Source organism: Megascapheus bottae, chromosome 14 (genome assembly GCF_031878675.1).
Source record: "Megascapheus bottae isolate mThoBot1 chromosome 14, mThoBot2.hap1, whole genome shotgun sequence".
NCBI lineage: Eukaryota > Metazoa > Chordata > Mammalia > Rodentia > Geomyidae > Megascapheus > Megascapheus bottae.
Genome location: NC_143522.1, coordinates 6734210 through 6751302, shown reverse-complemented (window position 1 = coordinate 6751302; position 17093 = coordinate 6734210). Strand labels below are relative to the sequence as shown.

Here is a 17093-nt window from a genome sequence, read left to right as displayed (position 1 = left end):
GTGTATGTGGTATCAAGGAATTGAATCCAGGGCTTCATGCATACTAGGAGAGCACTGTATTATTAGGCTGCACTCTCACCCCACATGGCTATCTTAATTGATGCAGGAGAATGCTTTAACAAAATTTAACATGCTTCAAATGAAAGTCTTGATGAAATTAGGAATAGAGTGAACATACCTCAACTTAATCAAGGCTGTGTGTAATAATCATATAACCAACATCATATGAAATGAAAAAGAAAAACTGAAGCCATTTCTTCTGAAGTTAAGAACTAGGCTATTACTCACTATAGCACCCGAATTCTTAGCTAGAGCAGTAAGGCAAGAAAAAGAAATAAGAATAATTCATATTCTTACTTGTTGCTGATAACATGATCCTATATTTAAAAGAACCTAAAAACCATTAAAAGATCAAAACAACAGCAACAACAACAACTCTCTTAATCTGATAAACTCTTTGGCAAAGTAACAGTATAAAAAATGCAAAAATTGACATTGAGCTCCATAGAGACAGCACAGGGGCAAGTGAGAGCCAGACGGGCACCAAGCGACTCTGTGCCTCACGGAGGAAAATCTAAACATGGGCAAAGGAGATCCTAAGAAGCCGAAAGGCAAAATGTCATCATATGCATTCTTTGTGCAAACTTGCTGGGAGGAGCACAACTTCAGTCAACTTTTCAGAATTTTCTAAGAAGTGCTCAGAGAGGTGGAAGACTATGTCTGCTAAAGAGAAAGGGAAATTTGAAGACATGGCCAAGGTGGACAAGGCTCGTTATGAAAAGAGAAATGAAAACCTACATCCCTCCTAAAGAGGAATCAAGAAGTTCAAGGATCCCAATGCACCTAAGAGGCTTCCTTCGGCCTTCTTCTTGTTCTGTTCTGAATATCGCCCTAAAATCAAAGGGGAGCATCCTGGCCTGTCTATTGGTGATGTTGCAAAAACAAAACAAAACAAAACAAAACACTGGGAGAGCTGTGGAACAACACAGCTGAAGATGACAAGCAGCCTGAGGAGAAGAAGGCTGCTGAGCTGAAGGAAAAATACGAAAAGGATATTGCTGACTTCTGAGCTAAAGGAAAGCCTGATGCAGCAAAAAAAGGGGTTGTGAAGGCTGAAAAGAGCAAGAAAAAGAAGGAAGAGGAGGAAGATGAGGAAGATGAAGAGGATGAGGAGAAAGAGGAAGATGAAGAGGATGATGATGAATAAGTTGGTTCTAGAGCAGTTTTTTTTCCTTGTCTATAAAGCATTTAACCCCCCTGTACACAACTCATTCCTTTTAAAGAAAAAAAATTGAAATGTAAGGCTGTGTAAGATTTGTTTTTAAACTGTACAGTGTCTTTTTTTTTGTATAGTTAACACACTACCAAATGTGTCTTTAGATAGCCCTGTCCTGGTGGTCTTTTCAATAGCCACTAACCTTGCCTGGTACAGTATGCAGGTTGTAAATTGGCATGAAAATTTAAACCAGGTTCTTGTTGGTGCACAGCACAAATTAGTTATATATGGGGATGGTAGTTTTTTTCATCTTCAGTTGCCAGACGCAGCTTATATAAAATAATTGTTGTTCTGTTAACTGAATACCACTCTGTAATTGCAAAAAAAAGTTGCAGCTGTTTTGTTGATATTCTGAATGCTTCTAAGTAAATAAATTTTTTATTAAAACAAAAAATGCAAAAATTAACAAATTTTCTATACACCAAATAACAGCCAGAGGATGCAATCAGGAAACCAATCCCATTCATAACAGCTTAAAAAAACTGTCTAGGACTAAACTAGGAGATAAAAGATGTCTAGAGTGAAAAGTATAAAACCTTGAGAAAAGAAATTGAAGAAGACAGTAGGAGATGGAAATACATGTTTGTCTTATGAATTGCCAGAATTAATTTTGTGACAATGCCTATACTAGAAAGCAGTCTACAGATCTCCATCAAATTTCAATGTTATTCTTCATGGAAATGGAAAAAAGATCCTAAAATTGACATGAAAGCATAGAAGACCATGAAAAGCCAAAGCATTCTTGAGTAAAACAAACAACACAGCAGGTATGACAAAACCGGTGTGCAAATATACTACAGAGCCTTAGTAACAAAAACAACATCATAGATCAGTGGACTAGAAAAGGAAACCCAGAAATACACCTATATTATTATAGCCATTGATCTTCAACGAACCATCAAAAACATATATTGGGATTGAGAGTGGCCTAGTGGTAGAGTGCTTGCTCAGTACACATGAAGCCCTGGGTTAGATTCCTTCCACATACACAGAAAAAGCTGGAAGTGGTGCTGTGGCTCAAGTGGTAGAGCACTAGCCTTGAGAAAGCTCAAGGACAGTGCCCAGGCCCTGAGTTTAAGCCTCAGGACTGGCAAAACAAAACAACAACAAAACAATAACAACAACAACAAAACACCAAATATGTTGATCCAAACAATGGTGTTGGGATCATGTTTCAACTATAATTAGATTCTTCTCTTACCAGTTAACAAATCAGCTCATAATGCATCGAGATGATGGAAATACTGAAGCAATTCAGTTTCATAACTTTATATAACACTTTATACAATATAAACAAGGATTATTTCTTCTACACATACAGGCCAAACCTAAGATGGGAAAATTGACTTGAGGATGGGGATATGATACGATTTGGTAGACCATATTCTTCCTCTTACCTTTGGCATATTAGAAATATTTGACCTAAATGAAAAAATTGAAACTGCAACATTCATCTTCAACTTGGGAGATGACACTAATAAAAATAAAAACCCTCTTCCTAGAATTTTAATGTAATCTCATGTCAAAGAAGCACAAATTTAACAGATTGGTATAAAAATGAGTAAGAATTATGTCTTAAAGTAAATTTAACAGGATGAATATGACTTCCTCAAAACTATATATACTTCCTGTGAAGGGAGCATTACATTTTCTACAGAACATGAGATTTTTTTCTGGCTCTGCAAATCAGCAAATCTGATTGCATAGTGATCTTACTTCATGAAGATTCTTTGCTTTTTTAACATTTTCATTGGCCTTAAATGACTATACTCCTGATTCTGGCATAAAAATCTTTTTCCTTTACCATGAAGTCTGCTGCAAAATTCAAGACCAAGATAGAACCTTTACCCAAGTTTAGGATTTATAAATTTCAGAGTATTCAGAATGCAAATGCATTTTTATTTTAAAATATTTAATATAAACACACAGATGGACAGCAGCTGCTAATTAGTTTTCTGTTTCATCTGTTATACCAACTGCAAGCTGTATCATTTTGAGTTGAATGAAGATGACTGCTTTACAGTGAGAAAAAGTTCTAGGATTTTGTAGATTAAAGAATAGTAGCAGTTAATCACACCACAAAACAAAAGATAGCTTGAGGTACTAATTTCTTTGCAAGGCTATCATGTGTTCACTTCATGCATGGAATAAATTATGTATAATATATAGCCATCATTTTGGCCATTTTTAGTTTTGCTGGGCATTCTGGCACTATGGTCCCAGGCTGTAATTTAACAAGTTATTATATAGATACAATTTGAAGAATCTTAAACAAATGAATGAAATAGGCTATACTGTATATCGAATTTAAAAATATTAAAATGAGAGTACATATATTAATTGAAATGAAAATACATGTAAGACAATGGTCAGAATTGATATTAGGTAATTAGCCACTGAAAATTCTCTCACTGAGAATTGGAAGAAGCCTGTGTTGCTAAAAATGTTCATTAAACTAGGAAGAATGTTCTTTTTAATAAATAGATATAGAGAATACAGAACTTTGCTGATTCAAAGACTAAAACTTTTCTTTTTGAGCATAAAGGATGTTACTCTATAAGGGAAGCAGGCAATTTATAAAGATGACAGAAATGAATTAAACTGAGATCGAAATTCTTTCTGATTAGAAAATTCTCCTTTAAGAATATTAGGTAGCCACTAAGTTAGGGCAAGTTTGGGTCAAAATGAAGCTGTAAGATACTGGCTTTGCCCAAATACTGTGAAATATACCTGGATAATTCTGGCTGAATATACCAATTTAATAAGAACTAATTTATAAGCTGGGCATGGTGGCTTACACTTGTAACCCTAGCTACTCAGGAGGCTGAGATCTGAGGATCAAGGTTCAAAGCCAGCCCTTGCACTAAAGTCCATGAAACTCTTATTTCCAATTAACCACCAGAAAATTGGAAGTGGTGCTGTGGCTCAAGGGATAGGGCAGTATCTTTGAGCTGAAGAGCTCAGGGACAACATCCAGGCACAGAGTTCAAGTACCACAACTGACGAAAAAATAAATAAATAAATAAACTAATTTACTACCTCTGTACTAGTTAATATTCTAGTTCATGCTTTAATGTGAAGAAGCAGCTTCACAAATTGGCAGCATCAAGAGCAAGCAGCTAAGATCCAGAACACCATTCTATGACAGAGCCAAGTAAGACTAACATGATTCTAGTGTGGCAGGCTCCAGTGCATTTTTCCAGAAGGAAATTATGAAAATTTAATTATGAGAAGTTCCCAAACTCTTCAGTCTTGAAAGGGTGTAAGCTGGGCAGTTGTAATGCTGAGCTCTCATACAGCTGAGATACAATTCAAAAATCTTACTAGTTAAATCCAGTTTTAGGAATGATATAATGTCAATAGTGAACTTTATTTTAAATAAAGTGTATTTGGACCACTACTGCCTATTACATTAAAGAGGTAAATGAGTAAAGTCAAACCTCTTTAAGCCAGAGAAGGCAGCTCTCTAATTTTTTTTTGAGCAGAATTCTTTTTTTTTAAATTTTAATGTATTAGAGGGGTTACAGTTACATTCACCAGATAGTGCACTACTTCTCACACATTGATACCCCTTCTCATGTTTTTGTCTCCCTCTCCTTCCCCCCACCCCTTCCCTCATTTTCCATTCCTATTTCAAATAAACAAGTAAACATCTATGTAATATACTAGGTAACAAACCGGGATACTGTAACAATATGAGATTAACCAAAGGGTAACAAAAGAGAAGAGAGAAAAACATAATACATTAAGAATAACAGTCACCAAGCTGTTTTGATAATTATAGCTCTGTAATAGAGTCTAAAGTTTGGAATTGAAATTCCTCCAGCGCTGTTCTTTCTGCTAAGAAGTGTTTTTGCTATACGGGGTCTTTTATTATTCCATATGAAATTTTGAATTGCCTCTTCTATTTCTTTAAAGAATGCCATTGGGATATTGATGGGTATTGCGTTGAATTTGTAGATAGCTCTTGGCAAGATTGTCATTTTCACAATGTTGATTCTTCCAATCCAGGAGCATGGGAGGTTTTTCCATTTCCTTAGTTCTGCTTTAATTTCCTTTTTTAGGGTTTTAAAGTTTTCGTCAAAAAGGTCCTTTACATTCTTAGTTAAGCTAATTCCTAGGTACTTTATTTTCTTTGAGGCTATTGTGAAAGGAGTTTCTTTCCTGATTATTGCCTCGTTCCTCTCACTGTTGGCGTAAAGGAAGGCAGTTGATTTTTGAGGGTTGATTTTATAGCCTGCTACTCTTCCAAAGTTTTGAATCAGCTCAAGGAGCTTGGGAGTAGAGTCTATAGGATTCTTTAAATACAGAATCATGTCATCTGCAAAGAGGGATAGTTTTATTTCCTCATTCCCTACTTGGATCCCCTTTATGCTTGCTTCTTGCCTTATTGCACTGGCTAGGAATTCTAGTACTATGTTAAAGAGTAGTGGAGAGAGTGGGCATCCTTGTCTCGTTCCTGATTTTAGAGGGAATGGCTTTAGCTTTTCACCATTAAGTGTAATAAGCAGTGGGTTTCTCATACACAGCCTTTATTACATTGAGGAATGTTCCATGGATTCAAACAGCTTGGTACTGGCACAAAAACAGGCCTGAAGACCAATGGAATAGAACTGAGGACCCAGATATTAAACTACAGACCTATGGCCACCCAATCTTTGACAAGGGAGCCAAAAAAATAGAATGGAAGAAAGACAGCCTCTTCAACAAGTTGTGCTGGCAGAACTGGTTAAGCACCTGCAGAAAACTAAAGTTGGATCCTTCTTTGTCACCTTCTTTGTCACTAGAATTAACTCCAAATGGGTCAAAGACGTGGAGGTAAAAGCTGACACATTGAAAACTTTACAGGAAGGAATAGGAGATACACTAGGCCTCCTTGGCACAGGTCGAAACTTTCTTAATAAGGACCAAGAATCACAACAAATCAGAGAAAGGCTGGATAAGTGGGACTGCATTAAACTGCAGAGCTTTTGTATGGCAAAGGACATAGCTAGTAAATTAATTAGGAAGCCTACAGAGTGGGAGAAGATCTTCACCAACCAAACAACGGACAAAGGCCTCATATCTAAAATATATCAACAACTCAAAAAATCGAATCACTCCAAAACTAACCTCCAAAGTAACAACCATCCCATTAAAAAATGGACCAAAGACTTAAACAGAATCTTCTCTGAAGAAGAAACAAAAATGGCCTATAGACACATGAAGAAATGCTCAGCATCTCTGGTCATAAAAGAAATGCAAATCAAAACAACTCTAAGATTCCACCTCACTCCAGTTAGAATGGCCAGGATCAGGAAAACGAATAATAACAGATGCTGGAGGGGATGTGGCCAGGAGGGATCACTACTACACTGTTGGTGGGAGTGCAAACTCGTTCAACCACTATGGAAAGCAGTGTGGCAGTGCCTCAAAAGGTTAAACATAGAACTCCCCTATGACCCAGCAATTCCACGACTTGGCATTTACCCAACCATCCAGAAACAAGGGCATACTAAATCCACTAGCACAACAATGTTCATTGCAGCACTATTCACCATAGCAAAGATATGGAACCAACCTAGATGTCCCTCAGTTGATGAGTGGATCAACAAGTTGTGGTATTTGTACACAATGGAATTCTATGCTGCTGTCAGAAAGAATGACATTGCCCCATTTGTTAGGAAATGGAAAGACTTAGAAAAAATCATATTAAGTGAAGTAAGCCAGACTCAAAGGAACATAGGCTCAATGGTTTCCCTCATTCGTCATAATCAGTAGAAACCTTGGGCTCTACTAGCAGAGATCTGCAATAGAGCAAAATCTTGATACATAAGACCATATAGTATGAAGCTAATTGAAAGGACCTCCAGGATATTGAAACAAAAGCCATATAACGAATGATTGTTGTCCTTAATGAACTATGTTGTCTCTCATCTCCTTTGCTGTCCCTTGGTTATCTCATATTGTTATAGTATCTCACTTTGTTATCTGATATATTGAATTTATTTGTATTTGGTTATTTGAAATTTGATAGGGAAGGGGGGAAAACCAAGACAGGTGGGGGGGTGTGGGGGAGGGAAATGGGTACCAAGACATGTGAAAGGGTATCAATGTACGTGAATTAATGCACCTTGTATCTGGCAAATATCATGTAACCCTTTTTACTAATTACAATAAAAAATGCAAAAAAAAGAGTAACAGTCATTCATAATTAAGCTCGTTTCCATGTCCTGGAGGTCCATTAATTTGGCCTCATCCTATATGTCCTTATGTATTTAGGGTTTGGCAGCTTTCTAATTTTTTAAGGTTAAAAGCCTCCTACGTCCATTTGGAATTTTCCTCATTTCCTCTCCCCATTCTAAATGAGACAGTTCTTGAAAGTGTATAAACTCTCATACATTTGTGCCAATTTGGAATATTTTGGCTTGATTAATATTTAGAGTAGGGACATAAGACAGGGAGTCAGTGGCCTAAAGAATTTGGACAGAAAGCCATGAGGAGACATATGGAAGATCAAGATGCAGAAATAGTATATTGTTAGGTAGGGATATAACACTGTGGTGAAGTTGCCTAACAACTAAATTTTGTAGTCATTTTACTGGTGCTAACATACATAAATCATCAACGTCGTCTTCTCTTGAAGATGAATTAATGCTAATACTGTTTAGTTTTATGTGATATGTTTAGTAGCCTTCACATTTTCCTCTTAATTTGGTGCTCCTTTTAAATTTGCATCCACATCTGCTATGAATTCTAAGTCAGCCACTATTGACTTAGAATATACATACTGATTATTGAATATACAGAGTCAATAGTGGGTGACTTAGAATTCATAGCAGATATGTGCTTGTATTTACTATAACCTGTGCTTGACGAACCTACAACTTATATCACCTAGGAGCTTGTCAGAAATGCTCAGGTCATTGTGCTTCTCCTGGGGTTGACCATGGGCATTACAATCTCCTTATATCCACTTCCTGAGTAGCTGGGACCTAAGTGTGCATCAACATACCTGGCTTGTTTTTAAAATAGGGTCTAATTTTTTGGTAAAAATAAGCCTTAAATCACTGGTCTCTCTATTACCAAAGAAGCTGGATGACAGATGTTCATCACCTCTATTAACTTTTTGCCTAGCATAGACCTCAGACTACAATCCTCAACCTATGCTTCTAGCCTAACAGAGATCCCAAGTATATGCCCCCATCTGTTGATTGAGATAGGATCTGATGAATAGTTTGCTGGCCTCAAATCAGAATCCTCTGATCTTCCTGAACAGCTAGAAATACAGGTGAGAGTCACTACACTCAACACCTGAACCTTTTAAGATAACAATAGAACTGTTAGTCCTTAACCTAGTGGCAGAATCTCTGTTTTTTTATTTTTTTGGTGGGTCATGGGGCTTGAACTTGGTCTGGGCATTGTCCCTGAGCTCTTCAGCTCAAGGCTACCTCCCTACCCACAAGCCAAGCCCCATTTCCCATTTTCTAGAGGTTAGAGGTAAGAGTCTCAGGTTTTCTTTGTGCCTGGGCTGGCTTTGAACCTTGATCCTCAGATCTCACCCTCCTGAGTAGCTAGGATTATAGGCGTGAACCACCACACCCAGCTGGTCTCTGTTTTAACTTTGCATTTCAATTGACCTAAAATTAATAGCAGACATGTGGTTGAATTGACTACAACCTTGTTCCTTCTTATGATTTACAAACCAGTGGCTTCCTATTAAAAGGGAGCTTCTTAGAAAAGTAAAATCTTTATTTGCGGGCATTCTTGAGCTATTTCTATCCCTGCTTTAAACACAGGGCAGCGTTTCACCCTATGACTCTGCTAGTTTCCCTGGAGAGCTTCTCCCAGAATGTTCTGTGTTATATTACCACGTGCTTTTAGTAGCAAAGGGCTACATGGGAAGAAGTAGAATGCCGAGGGAGGCAACCTTCAGAATCTCAACAAGCTGTAGAGTAAATGTACTCTTTTTTTTGCTAGTACACTTTTTCATAAGAATAGTTATAAATTCTTTCCTCCCACAACCCACATCTGTGTTCTAAAGCATTCATTCTGTGCTTCTTTAGTATAAAACTGTAATACTGATGAAGCCTAGACTTATATAAATCTCTTTTCTAAAATGTTCTCAGTTTGACATTAGATATTGCTATTAAATAAAAGTACATACAGTAAACAGTTGTATATTTCTCTGAGTTGTCTATGTCTAGTTCATTGTTCCTTATTCTGTTTTCAAGATACATTTTGTAGCTAAATATAATACCAACACTAATTATTAGAAAACATGGGCACAAATTAAGAATGTGATCTCCCATACAATTTAAATCACATGAAAGCCTTTCAGTAGTGTTCTGGCTTTAGACTATGATAATGACAATATGTACATTATATTAGGCACCTTTAATAAAATACAACACTGGAATTAGCCTAGGCACTTGAAAGGCTGAGAAAGGAAGATCATGAGACCAAGTGAATTCTAGACCAGCTATCAAAGCAAACCTAACCAAAACCAAAAGTGTAACAAAGTAAGAATGGATAGAATTATAATCCAGAATAGTTTAGGATGAAAATGATTTTTAAAAAGTTCCTTTTAAACAAAAGGTACATGGTATCCTTAAGATGTGGCTATTAGATCCAAACAGTACAAGAGGGAGGACTCAATAGCGTTGGGTCCATATGTACCCAATGCTATGAACATGGTATTAGAAATATAGATACAATTACATAGACATAAAAATTTATGACTATAGACATGTTTTATTATATAGATTAATATGTATCTATGACATACAAACCCTCAGTCTAATTTTAATTATGTTCTAAAATCTAAGTGCCAGTGATTGTATATAGAGATTCCCTTCTTGAATACTTGTTTGTTAAGCACGTCATTTGAAATATGATGTAGATTCTTTAATAAAAATTTTTAAAAAGTTCTTTTTACTTTATGTGTTTTAGAGCTAGCAGATAGACTTGGAGCCAGGGATATACTATCACTAGGTGAGAACTATTCCTACTCAATCTGGTGAGCTTATTTCCTGCAGTTTCAGGGCTGCGTGTCCTATCCTTGTACTTTCAAAAGTCTTATGTTCACCTGATTTTCTCTCAGAAGCTGATTTTTGTGTTCTATGAAAGTTTGATGCCTATAATTCTAGCTACTCAGGAGGCTGAGATCTGAGGATCGAGGTTTGAAGCCAGCCCAAGCACAAAATCTGTGAGACTCATCTTCAATTAACCTACAAAAGGTGAAGTGGAGGAGTTATTCAAGTGGAGGACTACCAGCCTTGAGTGAAAAAGCCATTAGAACTTTATACCCTAAGAACTTTATTCCCAGTACCAGCACACACAAAATGCTATGCCTGCTTCAAGACAGGTTTTAGATACGTAACATTAACATATATGAAAGGACAGGGTATTGTTCAGCTTCAAATTCAGTGGATTCATTTTATTCCTTTTCTCAGACTAGGGATCTTTTTATTGGGCAATTTAGACACTGGCTTCAGAAGCAGAGGCTCTAACATGGTTTGTTATTTAGCTAAGAACGTCATTAGAGCTAAACATTCAGGTAGATACAAATGGTGAAGACTTAAAAGAAAAATGATGCTTAAAATGCTTCAGTCAACTTCTCTAATGTCTTTAAGATGAAAAAAAATCAGGAGGAAAAAAAATCAGAAGTTACTGGTATGATGTCATCTATGTGGAAGGTTTGTATTCTGTCCCCTTTTATCTATGATGGCTTTGACAGAGTAGGTTGTGAAAGCATTCCTTGTGAATGGTGGGTCACTTTACCAAGTGACAGGGTGGTGATAAGTATGAGAGAGGCCATTATGGTGACTGATACATCTTGGTATATCACTTAGATTGATCCAATTTTGTTTCAGCCAGGTTGAGACAAAAAGTTTGAGTGTTATTAAAACTAGCTACCTTTCTAGTAAAATGGAAACAATGTCTGGTGAGGAATGGCTGAGCACCGTTATGTGGTAGCAGGTTGGTTGGAAAGCAAAGCCTTTCTTTTCTTTACACTAACACACCACTGGAGATTCCAGAAATGTTTGCTGAATTCGCTGAAGGGCTGAGATAACTTGGCAGATGGGGCAATATGGCTCTTAAAGACAGTGTTTATAGTCACTGTGCATCCCTTTGCATTTTTTTGGGGGGGGGTGGTCATAGGGCTTGAACTTTGCCTGGGCGCTGTCCCTGAGCTCTTCAGCTCAAGGCTACTTCCCTGCCTTTGAGCCAAGCCCCACTTCCCATTTTCTAGGGGTTAATTGGAGATAAGAGTCTCAGGTCCTTTGGTGCCTGGGCTGGCTTTGAACCTTGATCCTTAGATCTCAGCCTCCTGAGTAGCTAAGATTATAGGCATGAGCCACCACACCCGGCTTTCCTTTTGCATTTTTAAGTGCATAAAACTAAGAGAAACTTGGGTTACATAAAGATACGGTTATGTTTTTCTTGAAATGCTATTTTTAGTTTCACTGGGATAAAAAGAATCCTGTAAACTTAATATACTGATAGCAAAGTCAAGTATTTCTTTCAATAAAAAATTTAAAATTAAATTTGTAAAAATTAAACTAGCAACCACCTTACATACTCTAGAATTTCATATTTATATAATAACTTTGAAAAGTAAAATGAATACTTACTTGTCTCCCACAATTCCCAAGTTGATTGTAGGGTAACCATGTTCCTGAATTGTTGCTAGGAGGGTTGAACGATTGCTGTCTCGAATCTTTCCTGGTAAGAGGTCATCTTCAGGATTTAGCAGCTACAAAGCAAAAAAATAGAAAATAAAAAAACCTACAACCAATAAATTTCTTAAAATAATGTTGTCTCTTACTAATGAAAAGATGTATTTTTTTTTTTTTGCCAGTTTTGGCTTGAGCTCAGGGCCTGAGTACTGTTCTTGGGCTTTCTCAAGGCTACAAGCTCTACCACTTGAGCCACAGAACCACTTACAGCTTTCTTCTATGTATACGGTACGGAGGATTCAAACCCTGGTCTTTGTGCATGCTATGCTACTACTAGGCCAAACTCCCAGCCCTGAAAATATGTATTTTTACTTTTTCTTCCAGTACCGGAAACACTTATCAGGCATGCAGGAGAATATAGGCTCAACAGATTTTTGAATAAGCACTGGAAGTAAAGATGAATGAGAAAATATCCCCAGTGTTTTAAAAAATGCAAAAATTCCAATTGTGATTAAACAGCAGGCCAAAGATCACAGCAGCTTCAGCTATACTTTGACAATAATGCTGCTGAGATACTGACCCCTTCTTGTAATTAGTTATTGTCCAACAAAATAAAACAACTATTTTTTTCTCTCAGTTTTCCAATTTAGGCTTCAATAATAACATCGAAGGTAGAGATGTGTGATATGATATTCTCAGGTCTAAAGACAATAATGATCCTTTTCTTTTTCTTCCAAACTTTTTAGAATTGGATCAAAAGAAATAAAACCTCCCTGAGAAGTAATACTGAGACCAGTGACACATGGATGACAGCATTTATTGGTTGAAGACGGTCTCATGATTTTTTTTTTTGGCCAGGGCTGGCCTCAAACTTTGATCCTCCCATCTCAGCCTTCTGAGTAGCTAGGAAGACAGATGTGGGTCACAGTGCCTGATAGGTCATTATAGTTTATAAAAGCAAAGGCTTGGGTCTCTAATTTCATCATACAAGTTATTTTACAAGGAATATTGTGTGTTTATGCTATTTTTTTGAGTACTGACCACAAAGTAAATAAGGTTCTCTTTGCTATACGGGTGATTTATTTCCCATTCAGGTTTCCTCTCTGTTATTTTGTTAAAATAGTTCTAGGTATAACAATCATTAGAATTATTGGAAGATGGGTAATTTATCTGGAAATAGGAAGTAGTAATAGCTGGTTCAAGGATGGTGTGGGATATATAATTCATTTAAAGTAATTTTGAAGAAAATACAGAATTAAGCATTGGATTATATGGATATACTAATATAAATACGAACAGAAACAGAAATTTTCTTCTTTATAATTATATCTTATGTTCTATTATATACTTCCAATCATGTTGGTAATTATGATTGGAATTTAGTACAGTTAAAACACACAAGAGTGGAAAAACAGAGTGAAACAAACTATCTTGTGCTGGGTACCACATATTAAATTTTAACTGTTTTTGTTATCATCAATGATGCCATTATCTTCTCAGCTTTCAAATATTAAACTTTTTTTGCTCTCTTTGTTGTGTATTTTCTTCCCAAATACTTCTGTCCCTGTGCTCCTTTTTGCTTTACCACCTGAGACACAGTGCCACTTCTGGCTTTTTCTGGTGGTTAATTGGAGATAAGAGTATCAACAGAAAGCAGAACTAGTACTTAAGGGGAACTTTCATTGTGTCTGGCTAAATTATAGCCACATTAATAGGTAAATGCAAATTTATTTTGGTCTCTGACAATAAATGACTTTGTGTGTGTATGTGGGAGGGGGTTCTTTTCTGATTATGGAACTTTCAAGGAGAAAGACAGTTATGCTTTAATTATTTCTTTTTTTTTAAATCACCAATTGAAGTATAATGCCTGGAACAGAATATAATTCAGAAAAATTACATTATGTCATCAGAGAGTCCTAACTAATTTAGGTTAAGAGTAGAAGAATCAACCAAAGATCTCATCAACAACAAAATGATTACCAACTGTTTCTTGTTGATTAAAGATAATATAGCGGGCTTTTTTTTTTTTTTTTTTTTTTTTTTTGCCAGTCATGGGCTTGAGCTCAGGGCCTGAGCACTATCCTTGGACTTTTCTCAAGGTTAGAGCTCTACCACTTGAGCCTCAGCACCATTTCTGGCTTTTTTCTATGTATGTGGTGCTGAGGAATTGAACTCGGGTCTTTGTGCATGCTAGGCAAGCACTCTACCACTAGGCCAAACTCCCGGCCCCAATATAGCATTTTTTTATAGCATTTCAAACAAAAAGTATGGGCTATCCATACTACCCACACATGGTCCATCACTTAAGCAATAAGGATAGTCATTGTCTAAATAAATATTGTGCTTCTACAGTTTGATATCTAAAGATTACAGCCAATTTTCTTTGTGTACACTGTGTTGAAAGGTCATTGGCTATATAGTATTCATCCTAAGAAATGTAAGGGAACATTTCTTAATGTGTCATCTCTAGATTTCCTTCATCTTATCTTTTATCTTTAAACTATTCTGAGGCCAAATTGTTATTCTTTTATTTCAAAAATGTAATACCATTGGTAAGATCCATAATTTCTTTATAACATAAAACAGATGTAAGACATCCCTTTATCATGTAAGTCTTTTCTCCTAGTGTTTACTTTTTAACTATGTATATATGTATATATACATACCTCATTTCCTGTTGACATGACTGCAACCACTGGAAACTTATTAACTTCAACTTCTGTGACACCAACAGTTGCCAGGAGACCAATCTCTGAGGGACCCATGTGAGTTCCTTTGGCCAAAACGCATTCCCCTCTTTTAATGTCATGGCCAATGGGTCTGAAAGACAAAGCAGAATCGTTAATAGTATGACTAAAAGTAACATTTTCCCAACTCTTCAATGTCAGAGAAGGCACATTCAAGGGGAGAAAAAGAATAAAGATGAAGCAGGAACAAAAACACTGAAAAGATTCTAAAGTAAGTGGTTGTAACTTAAAAAGATATCAAACTACAGGAGACTTTTATGTATCTATTATTTCTAAACAGGAATATATTATTTTGTGTTTGAAAATTACTTTAAAGATTTTGTTGTGTTTGAAAATTACTTTAAAGATTTTGTTGTACTACATTATAGTCAAAAATATCAGTTTCAAACCTCAAAGATACCTAGAGGCATGAATAACTCATTAGCTTTGTAGGAAATAGAATATATGAAATACAATTTGTTACAAAGTGATTTTAGGCAAATCAATATTAATGACATCTGGGTAAACTTCCTCTTGTAAAGGAAAATGGAAGCTTATGCACTATTATAGCAAAAGAGTAGCCTTACCTTTGTACATAAGAAATAGCAAATTATGTCCCTATTAAGGGTAGTTGTAGAGGATGTGTTATCTACTACTTTGTAAATATTTGATTCTAGGATCCTCTGTTAATAGCAATTTATGGATTATCTAGGGGGTGAAGATGGGTAATTCTGGATCACCTGGGCTTGATGTGGGTTATTTGAGTTTATTACTTTACTTTTTCTCTTTCTCTCTCTCTTTTTTTTGATGGGTCGTGGGGCTTGGACTCTGGGTCTGGGTGCTGTCCCTGAGCTCTTCAGCTCAAGGGTACCATCCTACCCTTTGATCAGCAGCTCCACTTCCTGTTTTCTAGTGTTTAATTGGAGATAAGAGTCTTGGCTTTTAACCGAAGCCCTTAGATCTCAACCTCCTGAGTAGCTAGGATTACAGACGTGAGCCACCGCGCCCGGCTCATGTTTTTTTTTTTTTTAAACATTTTATCCACATCATTACTTTTCATTAAAAAGTAAGTGGGGCAGACATGGAATATAAAAATTCTGAAAATTCATGGTGTTTCTTGTTTTTAAAACTTGAAAGCAAATAGTTAATTGACTTGACAGTGAATTTGTAATAGCCATGTTCTTTTGAGCTTATGATCATGTAGTTACAAAAGCTACACATGGCTGTGTAATGAACTTACCTGATATCTTGGCCTGGACGAGCCTGCACCAGAATTCGTACCTCGAGTTCTTCAGTGCCCTATAAAATGAAGTCTTATAATTTCAAAGGCAACAATCTAATAGAATTTTTTGATGAAAACAATTTAGCTTTTTAAGTACTTTTAGTGTCAGCCTCAGAATATATAAAAATATAAACAAACAGAAAACAACTTGCTAACTCTGAAAATATAAATTTCTAATACGGGTTCCTAAAAACTTAGGTTTGGTGCTAATCAATCAACCAATATTTTCTTTATTTTTCATGGTTTAGAAAATATATTACTTCAAATATAGAATCTTACTTTGCAAGTAATGTTATTAAATTATTAAATTATAAGTATTATTATTGTGATACATACCCAGACCTACCCTAATAGATAAAATAAGATTCATGAAGATAACTGAAGGTAACCTTTATTTTCTGTTTCCATGAATCATGAGTTCAAAACCGTGTCAAAGTTCCCAAATACCTCAGATATTTCAGTAAAAAATTTATAGTATGTCTGGTGGTAGATTACTATAAACTGTGATAATTAACTTTACACTTATGGGTTGTGAATAATAGTGTGACATTAGAACTATCTAGTCATCTGTCAGGCTCAGGATGTGTGTGTTCTGGATTTCAATGCTTTGCTGGCTTCCTTTATGCCAATAAATCTCTGCTTCGACAGCTATAGCAGCAGGCAATGTGATCTGTATGCCAAGAGTTGAATTTTGTAAGCCCTACATGTAAGAAGGTGATTAAAAAGAAAATGTCCAATCTAAAACATTATACACTATGATCAAACAGGATTCATCACAGGGATGCAACGCTGGTTCAATATACACAAGTCAATTAATATAATTCATCACATCAACAGGAGCAAGGAATCACATGATTGTCTCAATAGATGCAGAAAAGGCATTTGACAAGATTCAACACCCCTTTATGCTAAAAGTTCTGGAGAAACTATGAATCCATGGAACATTCCTCAGTATATTAAAGGCTGTGTATGACAAGCCTACAGCTAGCATTATACTTAACGGAAAAAAGCTAAAGCCATTACATTTATAATTGTAATGAGACAAGGATGCCCACTCTCTCTACTCCTCTTTAATATTAGAATTCCTAGCCAGAGCAATAAGACAAGAAACATAAAGGGATTGCAATAGGGAAAGAGGAAGTGAAACT

At 36.1% G+C, this 17093-nt stretch overlaps 1 protein-coding gene, 1 long non-coding RNA gene and 1 pseudogene across 9 annotated transcripts in view; 2 read left to right on the top strand and 1 right to left on the bottom strand.

The window, feature by feature from the left end:
* The window catches only part of Gphn (gephyrin), a 337298-nt gene that overhangs the window by 38464 nt on the left and 281741 nt on the right, over positions 1-17093 (bottom strand). For all 8 annotated transcript variants that reach the window (XM_090344303.1, XM_090344305.1, XM_090344307.1 and 5 more), the window contains 3 exons: positions 15904-15962; positions 14604-14757; positions 11893-12014 (listed from right to left, as the gene is read on the bottom strand). In XM_090344303.1, coding sequence (XP_090200429.1) covers positions 11893-12014; positions 14604-14757; positions 15904-15962 — 335 coding nt within the window. The remainder of the gene's footprint in view (positions 1-11892; positions 12015-14603; positions 14758-15903; positions 15963-17093) is intronic.
* Positions 566-1333, top strand: LOC150054579 (high mobility group protein B1 pseudogene; annotated as a pseudogene).
* The window catches only part of LOC150054578 (uncharacterized), a 54388-nt gene continuing 51961 nt past the window's right edge, over positions 14667-17093 (top strand). Inside the window, exon 1 of the long non-coding RNA XR_016537562.1 lies at positions 14667-14895. This is a non-coding gene — a long non-coding RNA (uncharacterized LOC150054578). The remainder of the gene's footprint in view (positions 14896-17093) is intronic.